At 47.0% G+C, this 27683-nt stretch overlaps 1 protein-coding gene across 1 annotated transcript; it reads left to right on the top strand.

Annotated features, from left to right (window-relative positions):
- The first annotated feature begins 840 nt into the window (after nucleotides 1–840).
- Nucleotides 841–25836, top strand: POU2AF1 (POU class 2 associating factor 1). Its single transcript, XM_027563798.1, has 5 exons — nucleotides 841–990; nucleotides 19812–19942; nucleotides 20441–20483; nucleotides 20568–20833; nucleotides 23720–25836. The coding sequence occupies exons 1-5, from the start codon at nucleotides 975–977 to the stop codon at nucleotides 24032–24034; spliced, it is 771 nt and encodes a 256-aa protein (XP_027419599.1). The 5' UTR covers nucleotides 841–974; the 3' UTR covers nucleotides 24035–25836.
- The last annotated feature ends 1847 nt before the right edge of the window (nucleotides 25837–27683 follow it).

Raw genomic sequence — 27683 nt, forward strand, 5'->3', positions numbered from 1 at the left:
CTGCGGCCTGGCACACCAATCACTATCCGAGGGTGTACCCCACTGCTTTTCCGTCCTGAGGCTTCTTGCTAACAGGTGGGGCAGGCTGGGAGGGAGACTCCCTTCACATCTCCTCAGCAAGCTCTCTTAGAGTAACCAGCTCCAGACAAAGAGCCCGGCTCCGGTCTTCCTTCTGCCTTGAGTGAGCTGGCCTCTTTCTCCATGGGCTCGCATGGGCCAGTAGGGCTGGTGTTCCCCCGATTTCAGCGTGATTAGGCCTGGCCACTTTGGTGGTGGTTGGTGGGGTGGGCAAGGGAAGGGGCTAACGTGGTTCAAAATGGAATACACAGAAAAGCATTATTAAAAGAATGAGGAGGTTGTTTAGTGAGGCTTGAAGCGTCTACAGGTGTTTCCTCCTGTGTTGAGAACCCGTGTCCCCCGGGAATCGCATTTCCCGTCGAGCAGGGCCCAGGGCGGACGGAGTGCTGCTGACACCCGGGTGTGGTGGAGAGGCCTGAATGGGCGCCACAGAAAACCCGGAGCTTTCCAGGGGGTCTCAGGGCCCCTTGCGGGCGCGGAGGGGGACATGGCTGGACACACCTGCTCACGGAGTGCACACTCACGCACACTTGCCCATGCTCCGCGCACCCTGGCCCACTCTGCGGGCCTCGTCCCGGTGCCCACGGCCTCCCGGGCCGGGCCGTCGTGCAGATGCGGCCGGCGGGCCGCGAGCGAGCGTGACGGGGTGGCCGCTGGTGGGCCCGCGAGGGCGTGCGGGCGGGTGAGGGCGCCCCACCGGCGAAGAGGTGCATCGGCGCCTGGGTGGGAGGATGTGATGACGCGGTGCCCCCGCAGCGGGAACTCAGCCTTTAAAAGCTGAGGAAGCAGCCTCCGAGCAGGCGGTGGCTCCACTGGAGGCAAGCACACCCGGGTCTCACATTAAAGAAGCCAAACTGTCTGCTTCAAAGAGAAAAGGCAACATCCTGTCGCAGGCCATGCTCTGGCAGAAACGTAAGTGGTTTGGCCCGTGGCTGCCGGAGCCGTGTCGGCGAGGGAGGGCCCGGGCTCCAGCAGGCAGCCTGAGCCGGGAGGTGCTGGGGTGACAGGCAGTGGGTCCCCGTCCCCAGCCAGGGCGGCAGAAGGACGAGGTGGGCGAGATGGAGCCCAGTGGAGAAACCGACCTGTCAGAAGTGATGCTGATTTTCCAGGTTGGAGGGGAACGAACGAGTGTTCCAAGGTGGGACAGCTCATCCTCTCTCCCACACGAATCACTGTGGTGAACAAAGGGCAGCTGATGATTCACCGAACAGAATTTGGAGGGGAAGGCAGTGGAGTGCTTTACCTGAGTGGCTTTACTTTTATAAACAGCTACTCTTCAGCCTGTGGTTCAGTTCCGTGGGCCCGTTCCTCTCTGGGTTACTGAGCTTTCTGCCAAAGTCACAATGTGTCACTGACTGCATGGGGAGGATGTGGAAACTTGGCTTGTCAAGCCTGTCCTCAGCTGCTCTCCTATCTTGCCTCCCGTCATTCTTCGCCTCCTGTGGCAAGGCTCCTGGGTTCCTGCACAAGGGGGCGTGGGTTTACCTGGAACCCTAGTGTTTATCCCTGGAGTTGGATGGAACATCTGTGAACTTTATTTTCCACATGTGGGACTGAACAGACACTCCTGTTATTAATAATTGAAGTCACACAGAGTTTTTCGGCAGCATTCCTTTCTCAGAAAAACAAAGTCAGCTCAATAGCCTCATGAGAGCTGAACCTTCCTGGGGCTCTCAAGAAAGAGGTACCAAAAATTTGCTCTGTCTTTTTAAAGATGCTTAGGTCTTTAACATGCCTTTTAATGAATTCAGGTACACTCTACCTCAAGCGAACTTAATACAAAAGAACCTAGGTTTACATAAAAAGATAAATTAGGGAGCTTTATTTTTTTACACAAGATAGTCTATTGGAGCCCTTGAAGTTCTGAAAACATACCTTCATTTAGACATAGCTTACAGTCACTTTATCAGCAGCTCATTGTTTCCTTTATTTCTTGTGTAAATTCTCCAAGAGTTGAGCTTGTTAATGTGTAATGTGAAGGAACGATTTCAAAGTTTCTGAGATTGTGAAGTCTCATCATTGTTTGATGTTGGCAAGATGCAGTTTTTTTTTTTTTTCTTCTTCAATGAAAAGAAGTGAATTCTAATTTGGGTTTAAGAATTATAGAAACCTTCCAAGATACCTAGGGATATTCTAGTATGGATGGTGGCTATTGTTCCCAGAAGAAGGATGGAGCAAGACGCTCCCCTTCGGGGGCAAAGGCAGACGGCCCTGTGGAAATGCATTAATGGTGGCAGGTGGGCAATGATGTCCCTCCTGGGAGCTCCTGAGTCTCCATATGCCCTGACCCTGACCCTTAGAGCTCAGTCTGTGGGTTTTATGTGAGCCCCTGCAGGGACTTCTGCCTTGGTTCTTACCTGCTCAGAGCAAGTCACTTTCTTCTTTTTAACCCTCAGGTTTCTCATATGTAAAAGAGGGTAAAAATGATACCCACCGGTTCCACAGAGCTACCCTTAGTAAGCTGAGACGCCGTTGAGATGATGTTGTCTGCTGTGGTTCTGCTTCAGTGCCTGAGATATGGGTTGCTTCCTTGTGTACATGAGCTGCCATATTTCCCGTTCTTGGTTACACCCTGCATTTTTCCTTCTTTAACTTCTCCTAAGAGATTAACAGTTTCTTTTTAAAGGGGATGCTAGAGGCGTGTTTCCTGCTCACTCCCTGGAGGTCAGTCAGGTGCAGCAAAACTCCATCCCCAGGGAGACCACGTTGTAAGTTCGTCCTTGGAATACCTGTGGTGAATGATTCTACATGTTCATCTGTACATAATCAAAATTCTTATTAATTGCTCTTTGGCACTTTAAAGGAAACTGGGAAAGGCCCTGGGCACTGGACCCACCCCCTTACCCCAAGTGAGGCCCTCGTCTAGGGCACTGAGGGTACCTGGGTGACTAAACCCTGTGGGAAAACCAGTAAAAACAGGGCAGCATTGTCAGCCCACTTAGAATCACCTGATAGAAGGTCAGAATTTGAAATCAGACACCAAGAGTGCTGAAAAGGCACTTTCTTTTTTCAGAAAACACCCTCGAGGCATGAGCTGAAATGACTGTATTATGGGGTTCTGGAAAGGGTTAAGAAAACATTCACTTTGTAGATGTTGTCTCCTCCCTACTTGGCCCGTGACCCCTGGTTGTAGCCTAAATGTGAAGTTGGGCTTTGGTTCAGATCAGCTGCTAACTGTGGGCACACAGAGGCAGAAATCTTCAAGCCACAGCCATGAATCTGCGATTTGCTTGACTGGTCAGTTGAACAAAGAAGTCATGCTCCCTGCAGATCCACTTGCCGCCTCCTCCCCTCATGTTCTGCACTGGGTCCAGCAGGTCCCGCGTGGATGTGAAGAACTGACGTCTACCCAGCAAGAAGCCCTTCTTAAGGCCAGCTAGTAACAGTGCTGTAGAAACAGCAGGCACGATGGGGTGAGACAGGTCTGGGTTTGAAAGTTGTCTCTGCAGCTTAATGATTTAACCTTTTCGCATTTTTACAAATCTGGAAAATGGGGTTCTAATGCCTGCCTTACAAGGTTTTTGTCAGAACAAAAGTAGAGAATAGGGAAAGTGTCATCAAGTCTCCTGAGTATTAATGACAGTGGTATGAGAGCACCATCCCTCCTGGGACACCTCCCGTCTTGAGTAATTTAGGGTTATGCCAAATCTTTTCCAGTCATTTTCCATACTTTGATTAGAATAGTTAAAAGGCATATCAAAAGATTTTTGATTGATAGGACCTACATACAGTTTTCCAAGGGTCTAAATCAGACAGGGGTCTGCAACTGTGGCCTCAGTGGCAAATCAGTCCCACAACCTGTTTTTGTAAATAAAAACTGATTGGGGTACGGCCATGTCTATTCATTTACATATTGTCTAGGGTTGCTTCTGTTCTTGATACAATGAAACAGTCGAGTAGGTGCCCCAGAGACCACATAGCCTACAAAAAACATAACTATCTGGCCCTTTAAAATAAGGTTTTCTGACCTTTGGGTTTAAAATGATTTGGGTAGGACTTTAGGTGTTCATTTCTCTGAGTTACTGGGGGCTTGTACAATGACAACACTCATGGGAGATAAAGCTAACGGTCAACTGATGATATGATTTACACAATGCTGAAAAGTTTGACTTGGTTGACTTCTTAAAGGCGATGGAACTGTGTATAGTAGATTCAACCCTACTTGTTAGAAAATGAATGAATTGAATGACTTTTTAAAATTGTTATTCGTGTTAGAGAAAGATCTGCATTATAACAAAAGAATGGCTTGACTGCTTTTCTTTGAACTGGCTGCTTGACTTGATGTCCTATAGATTTGGCTTTGATGTTCCTTCATTGTAGCACTCAAGGAGGCATCTTAAGAACAGGGTATACTTCTTATGAAATTATTATGGCATGAATACTTACTTTCAGATAACTTGAACAGACATTCACCAAATAGATAAATTCAGATCTCAAAATTCTTCGTAATATAGAATTTTATACTTTACTCCAAGGTTCCTCTAAATAGCCAACTTTTTGAGAGCAGTTAAAAGTACAGTTAAAGAGAAGAAAAACTTGTTATATACATATAGTATTTGGAACTCTCCTGCGTAAATTCAGATGAACTTATGACTAGGAGTAATTTAAGTCTGTGGACTGCTTCTAATATTTCTATTCTGTTAAAACATTTAGTAATATGCCTAATAAACACCCTTGCTTCTTACCAAGTTTATCTATTGATTCGGTGGTTCTTGTTGATAAAGACAATTAGGATCCAAAAGATGGTCAAGAATTCACTGCACAGGAAGAGGTGAAGTAAGTGACACACATCAGCTAAACATACAGATTAATCAGTGGAAGAACTGATGTCTTCAAGGTGGACACTTTACTTCTTCTCCCTATATTAACTAGATAAGAAGGCCAACCTTGTCCCCCTCTAACAGCTCCAAAGTTCTTGAGTCAGAGGTTTTGAAAGCTCTCTTCTGATTCAAAGCTGCATATCTGGTCTGTTGTGAGACACAAAAAAGAATCAAGGCTGTCCACACTTATTAGCTAAATACCTGGGCATTTAATTCACTTAGAAGTCCTATAAATTTTTGTGTTTAAACATTCTCATTACAAAGTAAAGATATTAGGTTGTTTTTCACCTTCTAGTTTATTTCTAAAGTAGCTTATTTCCCACTAAATGAAGCTGTCCACCGATTTCTCACTTTGAGCCAAACAACCAAAGTTGGCTAATTGATCATTAGCCAACTAATGTTGCTAAGTGGGATCATTAACATAATTTTCAGCTTTATGAAATGCTTAACAACATTGTGGTTTTCTCATTTTTGTAGAAAAACTCCTTGATAAGAGTGGGCCTGGGATGGAGAGACCTCCTCTGAAACCCTCTTGTCTTGGTTATATGTTGTTGCTGTTGTTCAGTCATGTCTGACTCTTTGCGACCCCATGGGCTGCAGCATGCCGGGTCTCCCTGGCCCTCGCTAGTTGTATGAGGCTATGGCAAAAATTCTTCTTGCAGGAAGGAGACTTGGATTCCACTTTCCAGTCTCTGGGTAATTAGGTGTGGGGCCTTAGAGAATGCCACCTAAACACTCTGGGCTGCAAGTTGGCCAGCTATAAAATGGAACTTCTCTTTTCTTGGCTGAAGGCAAGGGGACTGAACTTGACTAAAATCCTTTTCCAAGTCGAGTTTCTGAGTCTTCATGAGTACTTATTAAAAATAAATACTTATTTTCAAAAGAAAAAATACGTATTTTCAAATGCATCTCAGGTGATTCTAATGTGCAGTCAAGCTGAGAAACTACTGACTTGGAGGCTGAAATTGACGGCTTCTGATATACTTTTGGACATTGCATTGCTATGAGCATAGCAGGTTCAATCCTTTCACGGAGTAAACATCAGCTATGGGGTGCTGAGTGCTTACCTGGTGCCATGCTGTCTGTCAGATGTCCTGTTTGATCAGTTTGGATTGCATTTGACTGTTATTGAAGAGGCCAGAAAATGCATGGATTTGAATAAATAGGAAAGTGGTATACTTCCTCTCACATGGAAGTGGTGCATAGTAGTCTGCAGGGTTGTATGGAAGCTGTAAGTGCCAACAGTCTCAGGCTACTTCTGTCTTTTTAGTCTGCTGGCCTTGGCATGTGGCCTTTGTCCTCAAATTTGCTTTCTAGTTGCACTGTAGCTCCAGCCATCACATCTGTGTTTCAGACCATGAAGAAGAAGAATAGGGAAAGGCAAAAAGATCATGCTTCTCTATCATGGCCTCTCCCCACCAACACACAACTTCTGCCGACATCTAATGGCCACTCCTATCTTTGAGGGAGAATAGGGTCCTTGTTTAGCTGGGCACGTTGTCAATCCTCCAAAACATAGGGGTAGATAGCAAGGAAGGAAAGGGCAGGTGCTGGGTGTGGCAACCACCAGTCTTTGCCACACTTGAATGTATTATCTCGTTTAATCCTCGTGAAAACTTCATGAGGTGGGTTCTGTTTTAAGCTCTACTTCATAGATGAGAAAACAAAGCTTAAAGGTGAGTTAGTAACTTACCCTGAGTGCTGTCTTGCTCACCTGTCCTGTCTCTCTACCAAAGGTTCTTGTCTCACTCATGGGGCTTAGGAGCCTGCTCTCGGTAGAAGCACAGGCCTTTCACGTTAGGTAAAGGACCATGACGCACGTGGAGCACACCAGCTGGCAAATGTCTGTTCACACTTTGAAAACTCATTTTTGGTGCATGTGTTTCAGCTTGAAGGAAATGAAGTCTTTGCTTTCCTGCTATACTCCTTTACTGGGCTCTTTGCAGATATTTTAACTGCAATAGCAGATTCAAAGGGGAGGGAAGGACCTAGAATCTCCCCAGAATAACAGAGCCAATGTGTCTTCTGGGCAGCTCTGTGTGGAAGCTTGTGCTAGGAGCCCAGGCTTTTGTCTTCTCAGCGCTTCTTTCATTCTGAACCAACTGGACTTTGAAAAACTCAGGGTGTCCCTTCACGTGTGTGTGTGTGTGTGTGTGTGTGTGTGTGTATAAATAAGGCATGGAAAGCCAGGTTTAGGGGATTATTTTGATTTAGAGAGTGACAGCTCTGTTCTTTCTTTCCTCTTAATGGTTTTAAAGCTTAGCCCCTGGGGCAGGCAGATATGAGTTTGAATCCTGGATTTCTGCCTCGCTGGTTGTATGATGCTGGCGAGTCCCTCTACCTTGCTCTGCTGCCATTTCCTTATACGCACGATGGGAATGCAGTTCTTCATAGGGTTGTGGTAAGTGTTTACTACTGATCCTGGCATTAAGTTAACACTCAGTAGCTGTTAGTTAACTGTCATTATTTTCCTGTTCTCTCTCACGTTACCTCTGAGGACAAAATTTATGCAGCTAAGCCTAGATTACAGTCTGTATGACGTCTGAGTTCTGCCTTTTTTGTGTGAATTAGCAGGATGCATATTTCCTATCTTGTAACTCATGATGGGGTTAGTAGTCAAGGCTGATGGTGAAGCTGGCCATTCTGTGACCAAATTTGGAACTTGGGCTTGCAATTTCCTACCAGCCTCGTAAGGGGGAATGGTGGCAGGCTTGTACTGACTGGCAAACTTGTGTTTGTTTTTTAAATTCACAAGATTGGAATTGAGGTGTCATAATCTAGCTTGAAGTCTGCAAGAAATAGCACAAATGATACCGAAAACTGAAACAGCAATGTGCTGCCTCCTTTTCTTAGTAATGGTTTCATTAGTATCACTTTCTGGGAAGAGCAGGTAGCCAAAGAATTACATACCAGAATCATACTCAGACCAGGTGTTGGGACCAGAAAGGATCTGATCATGTTTAAGAAAAGCTGAATTCCTTTTTGATTCTCTAGCAAGAATCATACATTTAATTGGAAGAGGAGTACAAGGATTGATATGACTTCCAGGACTGAGAAACGCTGGGAAGATAGTGAAGTGAAGGAAAAGGGAGGCAAGAGAGTTGAAGATAGAAGCAAGTTTTAATGCTGGATGAAAGCAATACCAACTCTAGAAAGAAGGGGATTTAAGGAAAATCAACCATCCATTGATCATCCCATGCAAGCCTGAGTCCATCCAATAATGGGATTATTTCCAGCTAGAGGAATCAACCAATGAAATAAGTTATCTTCAGCAGGAGGGAGAGGAGAATGGAATCAGGGAAGGTGTCGTGGAGCATGTAGATGGCTTCCGATGTGCCTCCTCCAGAATAAATGGTGATTAGACTTCTTGCTTAGATTCTGGGGACAGAAGAGGCATCTTAGAACATGAAATACTAGCATTGGGAAGGAAACCCAAGGCTCTGTATGCTGGTGTCTAAAACATTTTTGTCACCAACTCCTTTATTCCAACCAAAATCACTGAAGAACTCTGATACAAAAATTAACATGGAGCAGTTTGTGGAGGATCTTGGAGCTCTGATTGCTCCTTCACCCCCAGATTCCGCCCCCCCCCCCCCCCACTTTCTTCCCTTTCTCGGCAAAAAATTCACTTTATAGGCACCTTTACTCTATTCCAGAGTTTTAGATCACAGCCTGACAATTCTGCCCTGGACCAGTCCTCTACTCTTAGCAAGAACCCTGATAGCTGGTGACAGGTCCTTGGTTTAAATACGTCCAGGGTAAGGACCTCACTCCTAGAGAAAAGTGAGTCACTGTAGAACTTGTTGTATTCGTCTCCAGGAAGCTTTGAAGCCATGAAAAGTCATGTTTTCAGTCTCTGTAGCTACCTTGTGAATAAGGAAGAGGTACATTCCTCAAAGTTGGACCAAGTGATGTCTTTCCCAAGCTTGTTGTTCTAACTTTTTCAGTATCCTTCACAAGGGATTTCCCCCACATCATAAATTTGCCAGTTAGTAAACCAGAGACTTAAAACAAAAGCTCATTTTGACTGGCAGTTACAGTCACATCATGTGTCAATTATTAGGGCTACCTTCACTCATGTAGGCTGTATCCGGGGCCACAATGAGCCTTATGTCTTGGACACTTGGGTCTGATCCAAATATATAGCTGATGCTGGGTCTAAAGAGTCCTTCCTCCAAGGAAATTGTCCCCACCTGAAGGTCTCAGGAAAATTTTTTTTTTTTATAGGAATCCCTTTGGTCTTAGAAATCCCAAACTAGATATTGCTTAAATCAAGGAACAAACAACTGAATGTCACCTCCTCCAGCTTCTAACTATAGGTCTTTCCTGTTCTAGATTATACTGGCAATTCTAGTTTCAGGCTTTGGGTCTCAGACTAAAGAGGGAAGATGTATCTGTCTCCTCTGCTCCATCTCCACAACTCTGGGCCTGCCTTGCTATAGAATTTGGGTGAGAAGCCTGGGTTGGATCACCCCTGGGTGTGGTCTAATGCTCTCAGTGTAGGTCCCTTCCCCTGTTTTGATCCCTATTGCTCTAGATAAAGCTGAGGCAGTACTCAATATGTCAGCCAGAAGTTTGTCTTGTTCGAATAGGTGATAAAGCTCCCCTCTCTGTTCACTAAAGAGCCCTCCGTCATATACTTCCATGTTTCCATCCCACATGTGAAATGTGCTCCTAGGCTTCTAGCCCTTTAAAGATGTATCTGTGACAATGGCCTCAGTCATGGCTGCATCCCTGTCCTTTCAGAGATACATACATGTTACTCTGTCTGCCGCTCAAAAATCTCCAAGGTGCTCCTTCCTGGAGTAGTCCTTAAAAACTAAAATATGCCACAAATTTAATCCTCTGATAGCTTTGGAATTAAAAAAGATCTTCTGCTCAGCTCCTGATATCTTTACAAGAGGTCAGTGCCAGGATTTTCTTGTCTCTTCTCTATTTAAGCATGCTCTATTTGCATGTGAGATCTTGGATCAATTTCTCTGCAGCATCACTGCCCTCCCTGTCTCCTGAACAGGGCCATCCTGCTGCTGGGGACATCAGGTCCAAGAATCTGAGGGATGACTCCCAGGAATACAATGAAGGCAGGTTGAGAAGGCCCTGGGTATATTGAGGATGGAGACATTCAGTATTAGGATGCAGCTGGATGAGGGCACGTCAGGGTCACTGTACCAAGGCTACTCTTTTGATGATGAAGGGCCACAGAGTTTTGGCTGAGAACAAAGGAGAAACAGCCATTTCTTAAAAACCTATTACATAGTAGGTGTTTGGTTAATTTCATGCAATCCTCATGATATTCCCATGAGATGGAGATCATTATTTTCATGCCACAAATGGAGAAATGAGATGCACACAGTTTACATTATTTGTCAAGGGTCACACAGTGATAAGCTGTATAGTAGACATTCTACACTAGATCTGCTTGAGTTCCAAATAATACCGCACCGCTTTTCAGTGCCAAAGATTTTAGGGTTGCGTTAGGTGTTTCTTCCCTTCCTAAATGATATGAGTCCACCGTTAGAAAGAGGTGGTCTCTAACTTCACTGAGAGTTGTGGTGAAGACTCAAAAGGCTTCCTGCAGATAGGACTGTCAGAAAGTTAGATCTGAGACTGTCTGGAACTCCTGAAGCCAGCTGGTTTCCATCTTGGAATCTGAGTTTCTAGGTCTGGGTCTTCCCCCAGGGGACTAATCTGCCAGGACAGGATAAGTGAAACATCTTTGGGGTTCGTCCAGGGTCCCTAGGCTGAGGAAGGATCCTGATTGCCTGGGGCTACTTTATTCTATCTGGAGTCAGGCTTCCATGTATGGTGTGGGCTGAGCCCAACCCCAGAACCGTACTGGAGACAGAACAGTTGTGCTCGAACACGCTCCTCTTCATACAGCCCCTGGAGACAGGGGCCCCCAACTTGCTGCTCATTCAAGCCTGACCGAACCAAGTTGAGGTGAAAACGAGCCAAACAAGCCCAGAACACTTCAACTGTGAGGCAGATGCAGCTCTGTCCCAGTTTGTAATTCTAGGTTTGCTTGTGCTATGATCTGATGAAGTCTACATACTCTGCCGGCCTAGATGGTAAGCTCCATGATGGCAGGGACGTGGTTTGCTCTGCCCTGTTTAAAGAGCCCTCTTCCAGGGGTCTCCTTGGCACCCTGAGACACGGTATGTGAGACGGGAGCCCTTTCTGCTCTGGTGACCCCAGTTTCTGTAAAAGGCGGGCAGATGCAGCTGGTTTCTCAGGTGAACCTATCCGCTGTCATTTCAGTCGAAAATACCAAAAATAAAACTTTGCGGGGAATTGTGTGGGTCTCAGTTCTCGCCACTCCTCATGTGAGCAGGCTGCCGGTAAGCTTCTCATGGACTTCTCTCTCCCTCCTCAGCTGGGAGATGTCGTTTCTTGCGGGAACTGGCAGTCGAGGGAGTGGTGCAGGCCCAGATTCCCAGCCCGGAGGGAGGAAGGTTAGAACTGAGCAGGGGACCATTTGACACCAAGCTCCAGTGTCGCCCAGAGGAATAAATGAGATTTTCCCTGGTCTGGGAGGAGGCAGAATGTGAGGCAGAAGTGGACTGCACTTGGAATTAGAGGTCCTGGGTTTAGTTGATGACACTGCTGTTTACAAGTGCAGTCCATGGGCAAGTCACTGAACATCTCTTGAGCATCACTTTCCTCATCCGTGAAAAGGAGGGTGAGAGGAAGACTTCCCTGTCTATTTCAGAAGTTGTGGTGAAAGCATTTGTGTCAAAATTCTCTGTGAGCCACGGGACATCATGCAAAGGTGAGAGTGGTGATTTCTGAGCTCCTGGGAGTTAAGATCATGAGCAGGAAACACACAGACCTTTGGGAGCCCTGCACTCAACATACCTGAGTCTCCAAAAACAAAGGCCTCACACTGACACTGTCTCTGGGAGTCAAGAGCAGAATCCAAGAGCCTTCCATGCTCTACTTGATCTGCAGGAAGATTGGAGGAGGGTGGACGGCTGGGTGAGAGATGCTGAGCACTCTCGGGGAGGGACACCTCAGCAGTAGAGCCTCTGAGAAAAGAGTCAGAAGGTTCTGACACTAGAGGTCATGTGGCTGACTCCACCCAAGGTCATGGGTGGCTCATCCACAAGTTTTGGGACAATTCAGGGAGTTCTGAGTCTGCTGAGTAGAATGTTCAGACAGGAGCTTGGTGAATGAGAGGGGGCTCTGGGTAGTAGGGCTCTCTACTTAAGCTTAACATAATTCAGGTGTGGGTGTGCTACGTCGCTTCGGTCATGTTTTACTCTTTGCAACCCTATGGATTGTAGCCCGCCAGGCTTCTCTGTCTATGGGATTCTCCAGGCAGGAATACTGAAGTGGGTTGCCATGCTCCCCCCAGCGGATCTTCTAGACCCAGGGATTGAACCTGTGTCTCTTAAGTCTCCTGCGTTGGCAGGCAGATTCTTTACCACTAGTACCACCTGGGAATTTGGGAGGAGTCTAATCACTGTGGGTGTCCATTCAGTGCTGAATTTAGCTTCCTTCAAATACGGATTACTTGGCCTCTAGACCCCTTGGATCTGGGACTCTATAGTCATCCCAAGTGTAAGTCATCTTAAGTGACTGTGGACCTCTTTATGCATTTTCAATGACCTGCCTATGGTTGCTCAATGAGCTCTGTGGGGGCTCTTGGGAATATGCCTCTTAGAATGGAGACACAGGAGGTTTGGGGGTGGGAGGGCGGGAATACTGACCTTTCCCTTTCCCTCTGCAACTGGACCAGAGAACATGGGCTCAGCTTCCATATTTGAGATCTCCTGATGGAGACACCCTAGTCTGCACATGAAGACTCACTCCTGTTTGGCGACCAACTGCCTTCAATCAAATCCTAATTCAATTGAGGGTTCACTGTCCCGCATCTTGTGTACACCTGTAAAGCCACCTTTGTTGTCCATCTGTGTTTCTCCTTGGCCCTGTTATGTAGATTGCTAAAGTATGTGAGTGACATGTTGCTGTTTCCTGGCTCCAGGGTCTTTATCAGTCCAGACATTAGTGAATAGAAAGCCTACATTTACATGCATATGTGATCTCTTTGTTAGCAGATGTTAAAAGAGAAAAGTAAACTACAGTCTAGTATAAACTGGGTGGGAAAACCATTCTATAGCATGTCAAGTCCAATCTTTGGCCAAAACCCAAGTTCTTTCTTCTAGTTAGGAAAAAAAAAAATCAGCCATTGTCCTTGAATGCAAAGAACAAATTTAAAAATATGACTCAGACCTTCATCAACAACACTTGCAGTAGTGTTCAGTTAAGGATATGAATAATCCTTTATCTGAATTGAGTTAAGCTTTCCCGGGAGTCCTCAACTATCTTAGGTCAAGAACACAAATAAGCTTCTTTTCATTAAAGTGAAAAGTGTCAGCAACCTTTATGACTTTGTTTTTAGTTAGAAGCTAGGTTAGCCCTAGGCTTTGAATGCCTTGAATGCCTGTTGTCCAATTATTTGGTTTTGGTTTTGCTATAAATAAAGAAAAAAAATTATTGTGTTTCTCCTTAGTGGGTCCTTTTTTATGTTTTGAAATATTACTAAAGATTCATCAGCAAAAGAGCGTAATATGTACTGTGGTTATTTTGGAGTGATCAATACTGGGTTATGTTGTCCTTTTGGGCCAGAAAATTTTTGTCGTTCAAAATGGCCTCATGTGGCTGCATCCTCGAGTTTCAACCAGTCAGTTGTAAATGGGAAGCACTGTCAATGAGAGATTGTCAAGATGGGTGGGATGGGTTCCCCTTTCTGGTTCCCTGATGATGGACATGTAGGCTCACCCTGAATCTCTTACAACAGCGGTCCCGACTGGGGTTCAGCTCACGGCCTGGCCCCATTGGCTCATGGGAGATCTGTGACCGGACAATGGCTGGGAGAAGAGCATTCTTTCAAGAATATCTTGGGGGCTGTTCTAGGTACCTCCTGCCTGAAGAGGGCTCTCTTAAAGCTGCCCCAGGAGATGCCTGGGTGTTGGCTTCACTGGGACCTACCTCTTTAGTTGTAGCTTTCTTACTGTGGTGTGAACATGGTTTGCATGGGGTCATTAAATAAACAAGTGCTGGCAATTTTGCATGTTTCCTTGGTGATGTTTATTATACCTCATCAAGGAACCAAGGGCCATGTTTATTTAAATCAGTAGAATCCTATGTTCCCGAAGCTTGGTGCAAAGCAAGCCCAGGGCCCACATGCAGCCAGAGTGCCCTCTCAGGTGACCCTTGGGCTTGACTCTGTCATGGTCTGTGCTTTCCAGTGGAACAGCAGCTGCAGGACTCTTATTTTTGTGATGTGGAGCATGTCCGGGTATGTGGCAGGGGGAACTGAAATAGCCTCTGCTGACTTTTTATACCTTCAGATTTTTTCGTTGCTCATTTTGGAAAAGGGAAGCCCTCAGTGGGGCCTAATTCATAGGTTTTTCTGTAAATGAGTTTTGTTTTTCTCCCAAACAACATTGCCTACTCACTTGTAGTGGTGGAAAGATAATATGGCTGAACTTCTCAGACTAAAACTGGAGATTCCCCATGAGAGTCAAGAGGCTTATGTTTAGGTGGAAAGAGTTTTCTCAGTGCTGGACACGTGGATACCCTCAAGAGACGTAAAGGGTCTTCAAACCACAGGATAAATGGTGAGAAAACTTAGGTTTTGAGAGTGTTACCTGTACCTGCAATTCGATTGGGGGCTGTGAAAATCTCTGGTCAACTCCGCTTTGGGAAATTAGACTTTCATCTCTGCTCGTGTGTTATTTTCATCTCCAGTTCTACATTCCTTGGCTCTTCTTTTATTTAGTCTTATTATCTGAGGAAATTATTTTGATAATCTTAAAATTTTTCTTTAGTTATTTTATTGAGGGATCCAGAGGACCCAAGGCAAAGCAATCATGACTTCAGACAAACTTATTTTCCTCTTCCAAATTTCTGTTTGTGGGCTCATTTCTCATGCTAGTGGCAGTAGGGAGTCCAGAGTTTACTGTGGAATTATAGATGGTTATTGCTGCTTCACAAAGGTTGGTGTGAAAGATGCCAACTGCAGGTTTTCCACCTTGCAAATACACTTGGGCCATTGGGGTCCTGTGGGAATTGTCTTGAGGCTTCGGATTCTGATATTTCACGGGCACTTTGCCAAGACATTGTCAGAAGCACCCTCCCTCTTGCCTGCTCCCCTGACAGCAGTGACAGAATTCCTTAGCAGTGCTTGGGGACTCCTGGGTGGACAGCCAGGAGGTCCTTGGGAGCTGTGGGAGTTTCATGACTGGAAAAGGTGGGGACCTCGAAACTGCTCTCCAGATGGTGTTGTCCCAGGGCACACCTGTTGACATTGTGGGTTCCGAGGAAGTCCAGACCTCAGAGTGTGATGACCTCTGCTCACAGCAGCTCCCCAAGCCCTCTTTGTTCATTGACTCAAAACCAACAGGAGGCAGGAAGCTCTCACTTGCCAGGAAGCGGAAAGTGCCCAGGTGGCTGCTTTGCAGCCTGGAGGTCCCCGTGTCCATTTCCGGGGAGGCAGTGGGATCCGGAGTCCCCCTGGCCCTTCCCAAGAAATGTATCAGCAGATCAGAGGGGGCTGAACGGTACACCTGTCTGAGGTGTGTGCGTGGGAGATTGCACCTTTCTTATGCCCCAGCTGAATGAAGAGTGTGACCACCGTGATCAGACCCCCAAATAACTCTATCCCTCAAGTTTCTCCCGAATGCACAAGGCCTCAGGCCGCACTGTCTGCCTAAGAATAGCTAGAAACTCAACCAGAGACCAGTGTAGGTTGAGTGATATGGGTGTGAACCAGTCTGCTGGAGCTGTGAGTAACCCTGAGAATGGGAGGTCAGAGTGCAGGAGGGCAGCCCCCCTGCCCCTACCCCGTGTCAGGCCACACCTGGGGCCTGCAGTCACCGCTGGCATCTTCATAAGGGGAAGTGGCAGAACTTGTGCTGGAGTGATGCAGACAGAAGGAAGGTTAGAGGGATTCAAAACACATCATTAAGAAGTAGCTGAAGGAAACAGCATGGGAATCACTCTTAATCAGTTGTAGAGGTCGTCACTAACTACAAACGGAAACAAACTAGCTCTGCTCAGAGGAGACAAACACGAACAATATTCCTATTTTACCACATCTTGAAGCACTTCAGAGAGAGGTTAAAATTCATGAGCCCTGTCCTCAGTGAGTTGTTAATCACTGAGAAGAAGCACAAAGGCAGTCAGAACATGGGTTCACAGTGGCTGCTTTTTATGGCTGTCTTAACACAAAGCTCTTTGCAAATCTAGGTTTAATTTTTATTTATACACCGATGTTTGATACTATGGGAGGAAATCACAATCAACATATGGCAATTCAAACATTAATAATAAAATTTGGCTATTTTTAAAAAATCACCAGCCAGTGCCTGCTGCTTTCTGCCTATTATTTTCCCCACTTCTATTGTGTTAATTTAGTTTGCAAAAAATTATTCTAATGTTCTCACTCTTTCTTGGAATCCAAAAAAAGAAATAGCTGAAGGAATGGAATGTTTGTTCCCACTCTATAGGGCACCTGGGATCTGTCTTCAGTTGCTGGGAGGGGACCCTGCTACAAATATCAGTGATGGTATTGCTGCTGCTGCTAAGTCGCTTCAGTCGTGTCCGACTCTGTGTGACCCCATAGGCGGCAGCCCACCAGGCTCCCCCATCCCTGGGATTCTCTAGGCAAGAATACTGGAGTGGGTTGCCATTTCCTTCTCCAATGCATGAAAGGGAAAAGTGAAAGTGAAGTCACTCAGTCGTGTCCGACTCTTAGTGACCCCATGGACTGCAGCTCACCAGGCTCCTCGGTCCATGGGATTTTCCAGGCAAGAGTACTGGAGTGGGGTGCCATTGCCTTCTCTGAATGATGGTATTAGCTCACATTTATTTAACGCTGTCTCAGTGTAAGCTCTATTCTAAGCATTTACATGTAATTCTCAAGTTACTTTACCAAATGCAAACCATTATGATCCTCATTCTGTCCATGAGAAAGCTTTAAATGGATCATGAATTGTGAGTTTCATTAGAAAGTAACGCACGGGAAAACGCTGCTTGTCACCATGAGGCAGGTCGAGTAGGAGGAAGAGCTTTCTGACAGTAGCACTCTAGAGAGGAAGGTGGATGTGGGTGGGGAGGAGGAAGGATAATAACATGTGTTGAACGTTGACCACATGCTGGACGTGGCTTTGGAAGCTTCCCATGTATTATTTCAGTTAATCCTCACAAGAACCATGTGAGACAGGAACTATTAGCCCCATTCTACAGATGAGGAAACTGAGGCTCGGGATGTAAGTCAACTGAGACCTTTCCACCAGAAACTAATAGCCCAGGTATCTTAGGCTCTTAAGTCTGTGGTCACTGCTGCTTAAACAAAGGTGATGGTGCACAGGGGTCCCAGGATGCAGGTCCCAGGCTGGCTTTCTCTGCTACACACTCCTGCTTCAGCCTGAATTTCACAAGTTATAACTGCTTTATCATTCACCTGTCCCACTAGACTGCAAGATGCGTGTGGGCAGTGGCCACATCTGTCGTGCTCAGTGCTGTCTTCCCAGCATCCAGAAATATTTGAAAGAATAAGTGAATATCAGTAAGGATCCCTTGTTATGACAGGGGATGTTAGAAAGAAGATAATTTTAATCTCTTATTGGGATGTTAAAGGGAAATCAGGGATGAATTAGCAGTGATTCTAATCCCAGCAGAGCTTCAGAATCACCTGAGTGATATTTATAAATACGGATTCGGAAGCCCGCATCAAACGCCCAGAATCAGACTGTTCGGGAGCAGGGTCTGGGCATCTGTGTTTTGTAGCACTCCCCAGTCACTTCAGCTTACTTGGCCAGGTTAGGAAGCCCCTGTGAATGTATCTGAGTCTGGGGTCCTCTGACTTGTATGTATTCCTGCAGCTCTTGGACACCCCTTCCCTCTTTCCCCTGCTTCTCTGCCTGGGCTTCCAGGCCTGGCCATGTTGTGTCTGGAGCAGGGATGGAGGTCTGGTGCTGGTCAGGCTTGGGGTGTTATCAGCTGTGTATTTACTGAGCAAAGTTCGGTTAGGGCAGCACTGCGGATCCGGGTTTAATAGATATCTGGGCTCCCGCGCTTTTGATTCAGAGCCCAGGTCCCTGGGCCCTTATCAGTGATGCCATGTGAGCTGAAGGCCCAGTGCTGCTTGCCTTTCTGGGCTGACCCAGGCCTGACCTCCAGGGGTCCAAGGCGCCAGGCTTCCATCTGGAAGGGCAGACTGTCACTGCCAGCCATAGATGCTTTGGCCTTGCTCTCCTGGTCGGGGAAAGCCCCGTGTTCCAGCCCATGGTGCTTCAGTTTCCTGGCCTTGATGACAAAAGGCAGAGGGAACCTTCTCTGAGAGATGAAGCTGGATACTCTCTGGCCCCAGGCATATGGGTGACCTTTGGTTATTTGTCCTGGGGGCCACAGAAAACCCAGGAAGCACTCACTGCAGCCCGTTCTGAATGTCCAGGAAAGGTGAAGGGAAAATGAGTTGGCAGCACAATGAGTTGGATGAGAAACCATCCAACCAATTAATCAATCAATAACTTATTAAGTTTATTATGGACATGCTAATTGGGAAGATATGGAGAAATAAGGTATACTCTTTCACCTTGGGAAGTTTATAGTCTAGCTAGGGGCATAAGAAATTTATAGCTAAAAAGGGATTACTAATTATTACATAGCAGACTACAGATTTATTTGAATGCTTGTATTTGAATTCTGTGAAAGTGAAAGTGTTCAGTTGCTCAGTCATGTCCAACTCTTAGTAACACCATGGGCTGTAGCCTACCGAGGCTCCTCTGACCATAGAATTCTTCAGGCAAGAACACTGAAGTGGGTTGCCATTCCCTTCTCCAGGGCTTTTTCCCGACCCTGGGATCGAACCTGGGTCTCCTGCATTGCAGGCAGATTCTTAACCATTTGAGCCACCAGGGAAGCCCCTAATTCTGTCTCTGATTTTATACTAAGCATGTATTCTGTGTCTGTGTGTGTGTGCTCAGTCTCTCAGTCGTATCTGACTCTTTGCAGCCCCATGGACTATATAACCTACCAGGCTCCTCTGTCCATGGAGTTTTTCAGGCAAGAATACTGAAGGGGGTTGCCATTTCCTTCTCCAGGGCAGCTCCTGGCCCCGGGGATTGAACCTGCGTCTCTTGTGTCTCCTGCATTGGCAGGTGGATTCTTTCCACTGCGACACCTGGGAAGCCTGTATTATGCTTCCCATTGACTGTGTCAGGGACTCCTTAACGATACTCCTTTGATAAGAAATTGCCAGTTAAGAGGCACAGAGAGATGTGGCTGTGACTCACCCAGGATCACACAGCTAGAAAGTGTCAGAGGCAAGTTTTGAGGCCTGTGGCATCTGACTCAGAGTCCCTGCTCTTATGCCATCCTCTGCTGCCCCCTATGATGAATTCTAACCTGTCTGGAAGTGTTGAGGAGGTTGTAGGATGAAGCAAAGTCTGTGGGCCCCGGTGGTCAGCTAGGAGGGTCATAGTAGTAGTCTTGGGTCAGGAAGAATCTCAAGAGGTTAAGAAAAATGAGAGGGACTCCTGACCCTGGGAGATCACTGGTAGAGATGAGGAGGGGAGACCTTCATAGAAGGTGGAGAGGAGGAGTCTAGACAGAGCTTCTGGCCACCACCAGGCTCCACGTGGTGTTTAGTGTACAAAAAGGTTGGGGAATTGGGTTGAGCTCACGCTGCAGTGCTCGAGCTTGAATCTTCTGGGTGGAGGGGAGCCTAGAAGGTTTGGGGCAGGAGCGGTGCTAACCCTGGGAGGAATGTCCTAGGAAGTCACGTGTAGTCCCGCACCTTCAAGCACAGCTTAGGTGAGCAGGCAGACCCTGGAGGAGAGCGGGCACATTGGGCTGGGGGCTGTCTGCACAGGGAGACGAGTACCAGTGATGCTCTCTTTGCAGCCACAGCTCCAGAGCAAGCCCCGGCCCCACCCCGGCCGTACCAGGGCGTGCGTGTGAAGGAGCCGGTGAAGGAGCTGCTGCGGAGGAAACGGGGCCATGCCAGCAGTGGGGCATCGGTGACACCGACGGCGGTGAGGGGGCTGCTGTGATCGGAGTGTGTGTGTGTGTCTGTGTGTGTGTAGGGAGTGGGGAGTGGTCCAAGGGGGTCAGGCGGGGTGTATGTCCTTGCTCCATGGGCTCCTCAGTGAGGGCATCAGGACCACACATCGCAGAGGTGTGGCTGCTGGAGATCGGCCCAGGGCAGAAGAAGTTGAGTCACTTGAAGTGGGGTGAGGAATCCCACTTGAGCAGCAGGTGTCTCACACATCCTGATAGGATTTGAGGGTCCCCCTGGGACAGGGTGAGACTGATTCCCTAAGTGCACAGCCTTCTTGCTCAAGGGAAACACCCACTCCCTGGCAAGTATAAGTGGTGCTGGCTGGATCGTGGGGCAGGTGCTTGTTCCAACGAGGGGGGTTCTTGCCCTCCACCCACTCCTCTCCTGCCCTGGGACCCTCTGCGCGAGCTTCCTGCAGACGGCTCGCTGGAGGTGGCTGAACCCTGCACCCCATCTTCCTTCCCCCCTCTAGGTGGTGCTGCCCCACCAGCCCCTGGCGACCTACACCACAGTGGGTAAGAGCTCCCGGCGGCCCCGGCCTCCTCCCAGCCCCTCGTCTGTGCGTCACGTGCAGCTCTGTAACTTCCTCCTTCCCACAGGTCCTTCCTGCCTTGACATGGAGGTCTCTGCCTCCACAGTGACGGAGGAGGGGGCCCTGTGTGCGGGCTGGCTCTCGCAGCCCGCCCCGGCCGCCCTCCAGCCCCTGGCCCCTTGGACGCCCTACACGGAGTACGTGTCCCACGAGGCTGTCAGCTGCCCCTACTCGGCTGACATGTACGTGCAGCCTGTGTGCCCCAGCTACACGGTCGTGGGGCCCTCCTCGGTGCTGACCTACGCCTCCCAGCCGCTCATCACCAACGTCACGGTACGTCACACGAAGGCATTTACGCGGATGGCGCCCTTGTAGAACCTGGGCTGATTTCCTGCCCCTGACCTTCCTTACTCTTGTTGCCCAGGATAATCAGGTCATCTAAGCCCACCCTGTCCTCCAGAGCGGGGCTTAAGGCGATCTGACATTAGAGGCAGAACTCAAAAAACTACCCTGTAGGTGGTTCTCACTCCACCAAAAGTATGGTTTTCTCAAAAGTTGTATCACATGTTGCTCAGCCTATGAATTTTCTTACAAACCCCATTATTGGCTGAATGGTCCAGGGAGGCCACCTGCCTGCTGGTCTGCCCTATCTCCCCTGCTGCCTCAGATATGCTGAGTCTCAGGGATGGGTCTCAGTTTTTCCTGAATGGGGAACCGGGTGATGTTTGCATAGAGTCTCTTGCCAGAGCCAGCCTTTCCTTTCTACTCAGATGATTTAGGGGGTGATTATTCACCCAATAATGGGATTTTTCAGAGAATTTCTAGGCTGAGCAACACATGACACAACTTTTCAGAAAACTACTTTTGATGGAGAGAGACCCACCTGCAGGGTAATTTTTTGAGTTCCACCTCTGGTGTCAGATCATCTGACACTCTGCCCCTTCATTCACTAGCTATGTGACCCCAAGCACAGTGATTTAATGGTCTGAATCTCAGTGTTCTCATCTGTAAAATGGGAATACTAACGAAAGGGTTGATGTCATGAGCGATGGCCTGATGCACTTAGGCTGCTTAGAACACTTCCTGAGCTCAGCCTGGTTTCCAGAATACAGAAAGCACTCAATAGATACGAGTTATTATGATTGCCTCAAAGTTGACCAACAGCATTAACCAAGTGCTATCTTCAAGTGCTGGATAGGGAAGGGTTTGCTCCCCTAGGAATGTAGGAAGGAAGAGAAATAGTTTTATGTGAATGCTGCCTGTTTAACCAAAGGAATGGGAAGCCCCCAGGTGTTCAGAGGGGAAAAGACCAGTAGTTACAGCCATATCCAGCACCAGTCCAAGGGAGGCTGTGGGAGGCAGAGCGGGGCTCTCATGAGTCACTGCAGAGCACACCCATGATGATGGAGCTTGCTTTGGTCCCCCAAGCCCATCTGTTTACCTCAAGGTCCAGTGTCATCCTGAAGCTCCTCCCCTTCAAGCACCATCCAGGCCTGGGTTGCAGGACCCTCCCCCTCCACGCCCACCCGCTGCTCAGCAAACCAGTGGTAGGACCTGAGTGATGGTGGATGGGAAGCAGTTCATTCAATACCCTTCCCAGGCAGCTCATTTCAATATCGGAGGCCTGGGGTGGGAGTGGGGAGTGGTGGACACAGTGGTTCCCAACCATTTCAGGACTAGGAATTCCTTTCATTATTTATCCTTTTCATCAATCCCACCTCTTGCTTTGAAAAGTTCTGTGTATCAAACAAACCATATTTATTAAGAAATAATTTATTTGTCTTGCCATTTTGTAAATTAACTCATCAAAGCTGGTTAGAGCTAACAATTTCCACTCCTGATCTGCAGGAGATAAGACCTGTATGATGGGTTGATGTAATTCTATCCCTGAGCCAAGATACCTGCGGTGGGAGTTGAAATGCCCAGGTTTATGTAGGATTTCCATTTGGATTTTTTAAATACTAGAAGTGATAAGGCTTTGTTGGGAGGCTGAAAGTCCTGAGACCCTTTCCGGCTCTATTATTCTATAGAAAAATACCCTAAAGCCTTGCTACTCAAACTGTGGTCCTTGAACCAGCTGCATTGGCATCACCTGGGATCCTATTAGACATGCAGAATCCAGGTCTGATCAGACCTCCTGTACCAGAATATGCATTGCAGCAAGGTCCCAGAAGATTGAAATAAGCTCTTCCCCAGTGGTAAAGAATCCGCCTGCCAATGCAGGAGACACAAGAGACGTGGGTTTGATCCCCAGGTAGGGAAGATCCCCTGGAGTAGGAAATGGGAACCTGCTTCATTATTATTGCCTGGATAATTCCATGGACAGAGGAGCCTGGTTGGCCACAAAGAGTCGGACATGACTGAACACACAGTACTAATTCTCAAGACACAGCGGCCACTGGAGGAAATGTGGCAGGGGACAGAGGGTGATGGGGGAGGTTTTGGCCTCTCACACACACATCATTCCATGCAAAGACAGTCTTCTCCTACCTCCTTTCTTATCAGTGGTATCCAGGCCCTGGTTTTGGCAGCTTGAGCTGGGATTTGTAGGATGGCTGCCATGTAGGTGAAAGATACTGTTTACAGAGTGCCTGGGAGAATGGCTCTGACCTTTCGAGGTCTCTGGAAAGGGCACAGGAGGCCCAGCTAAGCAGCAGCAGAGGATGAGGTAATGGGAGGCTAGTGGAGCTGAGCTCAAGGGGTCCTCAGAATCCCAAACCTGCTGTGTGGAGCCAGGACGGTCTTTGTGTCTAGGCACAGTAGTGGCCACTTGGCAATACAGCTGCTATGCTGTGTGATGGGCTTATTGTTTAATATGCTGTTTTATCATTGATTTTAAGATGTATGTCACCCCTGCACACATATTTTGATATCTCTGAAATCTGGGTGCATTTTATATTCAATGAAATCTGGAAAAGCATCTGTTCTTCGCTCAGCCTGGTGATGTCAGTCCTTTGGGTAATCTGTTTTACAGATCAGAAAACAGAGGCTTCAGGTGGGGAAGTATGAGAGGGCATATACCTAGTGAGTGACAGGGAAAGGGATGTGGAAGTTTGTCTGGCTTCTCCCTTGGGGGAGACTTTGTGCAGGGGAAGGCAGAGCCCTCTGGAATGAGATGGGAGGACAGGGCTGACGTGAGGCAAACAGAGATCCCCACAAGAACCGAGGTGAGCAGTGGGTACCCGGGCTGCTAACCACCCTGTGTCTTCCCCATCACAGACGAGGAGTGCTGCCGCGCCCACCGTGGGGCCCCCGCTGGAGGGGCCAGAGCACCAGGCCCCCCTCACCTACTTCCCGTGGCCTCAGCCGCTGTCCACGCTGCCCACCTCCACCCTGCAGTACCAGCCTCCAGCCCCAGCCCTGCCTGGGCCCCAGTTTGTCCAGCTCCCGATCTCCATTCCCGAGCCAGTCCTCCCGGACGCCGAGGACCCCAGGAGAGCCATCGGTTCCCTGACCATCGACAAGCTGCTTTTGGAGGAAGAAGATAGCGACACCTACGCGCTCAACCACACGCTGTCTGTGGAAGGCTTTTAGGGCCGGCGCCCACCAGAGCCTCCTGTTCAGCACCCTGTTCCCTGAAACTGGGATTTAAAAATGAGCCTGGGATCAAACCCTCAGATTCATTTCTGCGTAAAGTTGCCATTTCATAACTACACTTTCTACCGCAAACTAGAATTGCAAACCAGACTTTCTCCCACCCTCTCTCCCTCCTTCCCTCCCTCCCCGTCTTTCTCACTCGCCCTTTCTTCTTTCTTTTTCCATTTCAGTTCCCTTTGGGGAAGGAATTAGGGATTTTAAAGATAAGATTTGACGCCAGATGTTGCCTAATTTCTGTGGCCCAGGGTTTTCACTTGTGTCACATTCCCTTCCTGGAGAAGGCCCCTTTCTCCAGTGCCCCCTGCTTCACAGTAGCAGCAGCCCCACTGAGCCGTCTGCAGGCAGTGACGTCCCGTGCTTTGCCATTTTGAGATGGACGGGGTGCCCTGTGAGAAGACCAGCCCTGCCAGCATCTCCAAGGGCTGAACCAACGCCGGAGGCCTTGAGTGTCAGTTCCCACAATTGCTCCTTTGTCTGCTGTTCTCAGCTTTGGCCAGCTCTACAGTCTAGGCAGCAGGGTCTCAAGGCCTGGGGCTCAGCGAGGTGATGGGTGGAGGGTGGGGGGTGGGAAGGGACATCAGAGTGGGTTGGGGCTGGACCAGTGGGGTGGGTGGGGTGGACAGAGGAGGGATGGGGATTTAGAGTGTGTACTTGGGGGAGGGCGTAGGGGCAGGGGAGAGCAGAGGGACTGAGGAATGGTTTGCTTTAATTACTTGGTTATAAAGAAGGGGACTGCACTTGAGAAAAATATAGCTTTAATAGATAGTTTTGCTGCTCTCCTTGAGGATACTTGCAAGGAGAGCTGAGCTTTCATAAACAGAATGATGTATATGCCTTTCCATGTTCAGACCCGGCGGGGCTGAGTGCCGGCCAAGATCCACTGAGACCATGGTGACTGGTGGCACCACTGGCCAATGTGCTTCTTGAACTTCCACAGACCACCCTTATGTGGAGTCAACACCTCCCCGCCAAGCACCATCCTTCCTGGAGCTTCTAGAGCCTCAGTCAGAAGGACCGCAAGGTTTCATTTCCATTTTTGTTTTTATTTTTTTGCTGGAGAAACATCAGATGTGCAGGGGCCCAACGCAGTGGCCACCAGAGTGCTCATCTCCCCACAATGGCCGTATTCGTGGGAAACTAGCATTATTTGGAGGACTCCATATAGAAGTAGTGGACTCTTCTGGGGAATGACATAGATTTACCATTTTAAATAACATTTTGGAGAAAAATTGCCTTTTTTTTTGGGATTTTTTTTTTCTGCTTTGGGTTTATTTTTGACTTAACTTTCTGGTATCTGCCTAAAGTCCCCAAAACAGATATCTTGAATTGTTTTATTCAGACTTAATCTTTTTTAGATTTAAAAGGTTAAAATAACATTTTAGATAACAAATGTCCATCTTTGTCTGCAGTGGTGTGAGTAGGCAAGAGAGAAGGGAGTCTCGGGCTTGTTTGATCAAAAGCCCTGGTTTCCTATAAAAAACACTATGCAAGATTATCCCACTTACTATTGGAAGCTTTGAGAAGGTGCAGAAGCAGCCTCTATTAGGGAGTTTAAGTCGGCATAACTAGCAAAGAAATAAAATAGAATACTTGACATATTTGCTAAGATTTAAGACGTGTTTTTTTTTTTTTTTTCTTCTTTTCTTGAAGTCAGATACCTTGGTTGTAACCATCCATCTAAGTTTCTTCCTGAGGTTTTCTGTTAAGATGGACACATTTTCAATAAAGATTTGCTCAGACTTTTCTGTGCTGAAGTGTTTTATTTCTTATCAGATTAATCTCCTTAGCTTGCAGTTCCATGTCAGGCAGTGTCATTCAAGGAAGGAGCTTATACTAGTCTTGTTGACTTTGCAACATGACCAGCTGCCAGGGAAGATAAGTGTAGTCCCACTGTGCTTGCAGCGCAGTTCTTCCAAGCAAAACATGCAAAGCCAGGAGGCTTGGTGTCCGGAAGAGCGGGGCTCTGAGAAAAAGAAGCAAATCTTTTTAACCCTATCACTCTTCCTCTTATCCATTGTACATGAGTACCTGCTCATGATGCTGGGTGTCCAGGGATAAATCAGCCCCTGGCACTTCCACAGCAGGTTCTTAGAGTCCACCAATCAGAACCCAGGGACATGTGACGTGGTGCCAAGTGCTATGCCCAAAGGAGGCCAATCTCTTCTTAGGACCAGACATCACAATGAAATGGGATCTCTAGAAGCCAGCCAGCCTCCTCTAACACCAGTCCTTGGCACGAGTCACATTTTGGAGGGGTTGCCTTTTCCTGGTGATTTTCTGAGTTACTGAGAATTTCTGAGCTCACTGCACTCATTGGTATTATTTACTGGGGTGATTGTCTTTTTTTTTTTTTTTTTAATGATCTACTTTATTCTGCTGTGTCCTTTATTTCCAGTTTGGGGGGACAAAAATACATCTGTTATTTGCCTCACTTTAGATTATCACCACCACTGTCTTCTTTTTTTTTTTCTTCATGTAAATCATAATCCAGAAAAAAGACCTGGAAGGAAAGGGATTTGAGGCTCTTTTCTCTAGATTTACTAAGGCGCAACTGAAGGGGAAGACCTTTTAAAAACACTTCGCAGCCCTCACTCGCCCTTGATGTGATGAAGGGTGAACCACTTGCCCTACAACATGAAGAGAACGACTAGTTTTGTATAGATTGGTGCTTTACAGGATTCTGATTCACAAGCGTGTCCACTTTCAACGTGAAAATAGGGATCAAGGAGAAGATGAGTATGTGATAGGATGAAGAGGCCGGACATACGCAAAATCATGAAATTGCACGGCCAAGTGACTCAAATTCTCCAAACATTATTTTGTACCCACATGTAAGTGGAAGTTTGAAGACATATTCTCGAGCTAAACTTGAATTTTTGAAATCAGACATCATAGATAACTTAATTTTTACAAACTTACTTCCAATATGAGGCAATCAACAATTCCTCATTGAATTTAGTTAACTTGGGAGATCATTCCATTCCATTTAAGAAATACTGAATGGAAGATTGCAATTGATTATAATAGATTCTCCTTTAGTAGACTTACAGATATGTGATGTTTCTCAGGTTTTTTTTTTTTTTTTGAATGTTGGGTAGGAACTTTCATAAATTGGTATTCCTAATCTATTTGTGAGTTTTTTCCAAGTACAGCTATGACTACTGTGAGAGGGTTTAAAATTTTTAAATTTTGGTAAGAACAGTTAGATTTATCCTCAAAGCATTTTTTGACAATAAAATATTGCAACCTTTATTTAAAATAAAACACAAGTTGGCAAGCCTTGTGAGACAACAGGCTGATAGCATTCCCATTTCAAGGGTCTGTATCCTCAACACATTTTGAAGTATACAACATAGCGTTGTTATCTGTAGGCTTGATGTGGTACATCAGATCTCTAGAACTTATTCATCTTGCATAACTAAAATTTTATCCCCATTGATTAGCAACTCCTCTTTCCTCCCTCCTCTTAGGCACTGACAAACTCCACTCTATTCTTTACTTTTATGAGTTTGATTATTTTAAATATTTCATATAAGTATATGGAATCATGCAGTATTTTCTTTCTGTAACTGGCTTATTTCACGTA

The sequence above is a fragment of the Bos indicus x Bos taurus genome, chromosome 15 (genome assembly GCF_003369695.1).
Source record: "Bos indicus x Bos taurus breed Angus x Brahman F1 hybrid chromosome 15, Bos_hybrid_MaternalHap_v2.0, whole genome shotgun sequence".
Taxonomy (NCBI): Eukaryota; Metazoa; Chordata; class Mammalia; order Artiodactyla; family Bovidae; genus Bos; species Bos indicus x Bos taurus.

Excerpts from the sequence above, each read along its gene's own strand:
- POU2AF1 (XM_027563798.1), top strand. Across the intron at positions 19,943-20,440 it reads CATCGGTGACACCGACGGCG|GTGGTGCTGCCCCACCAGCC; the intron begins GTGAGGGGGCTG and ends TCCCCCCTCTAG. Across the intron at positions 20,834-23,719 it reads CGCTCATCACCAACGTCACG|ACGAGGAGTGCTGCCGCGCC; the intron begins GTACGTCACACG and ends TCCCCATCACAG.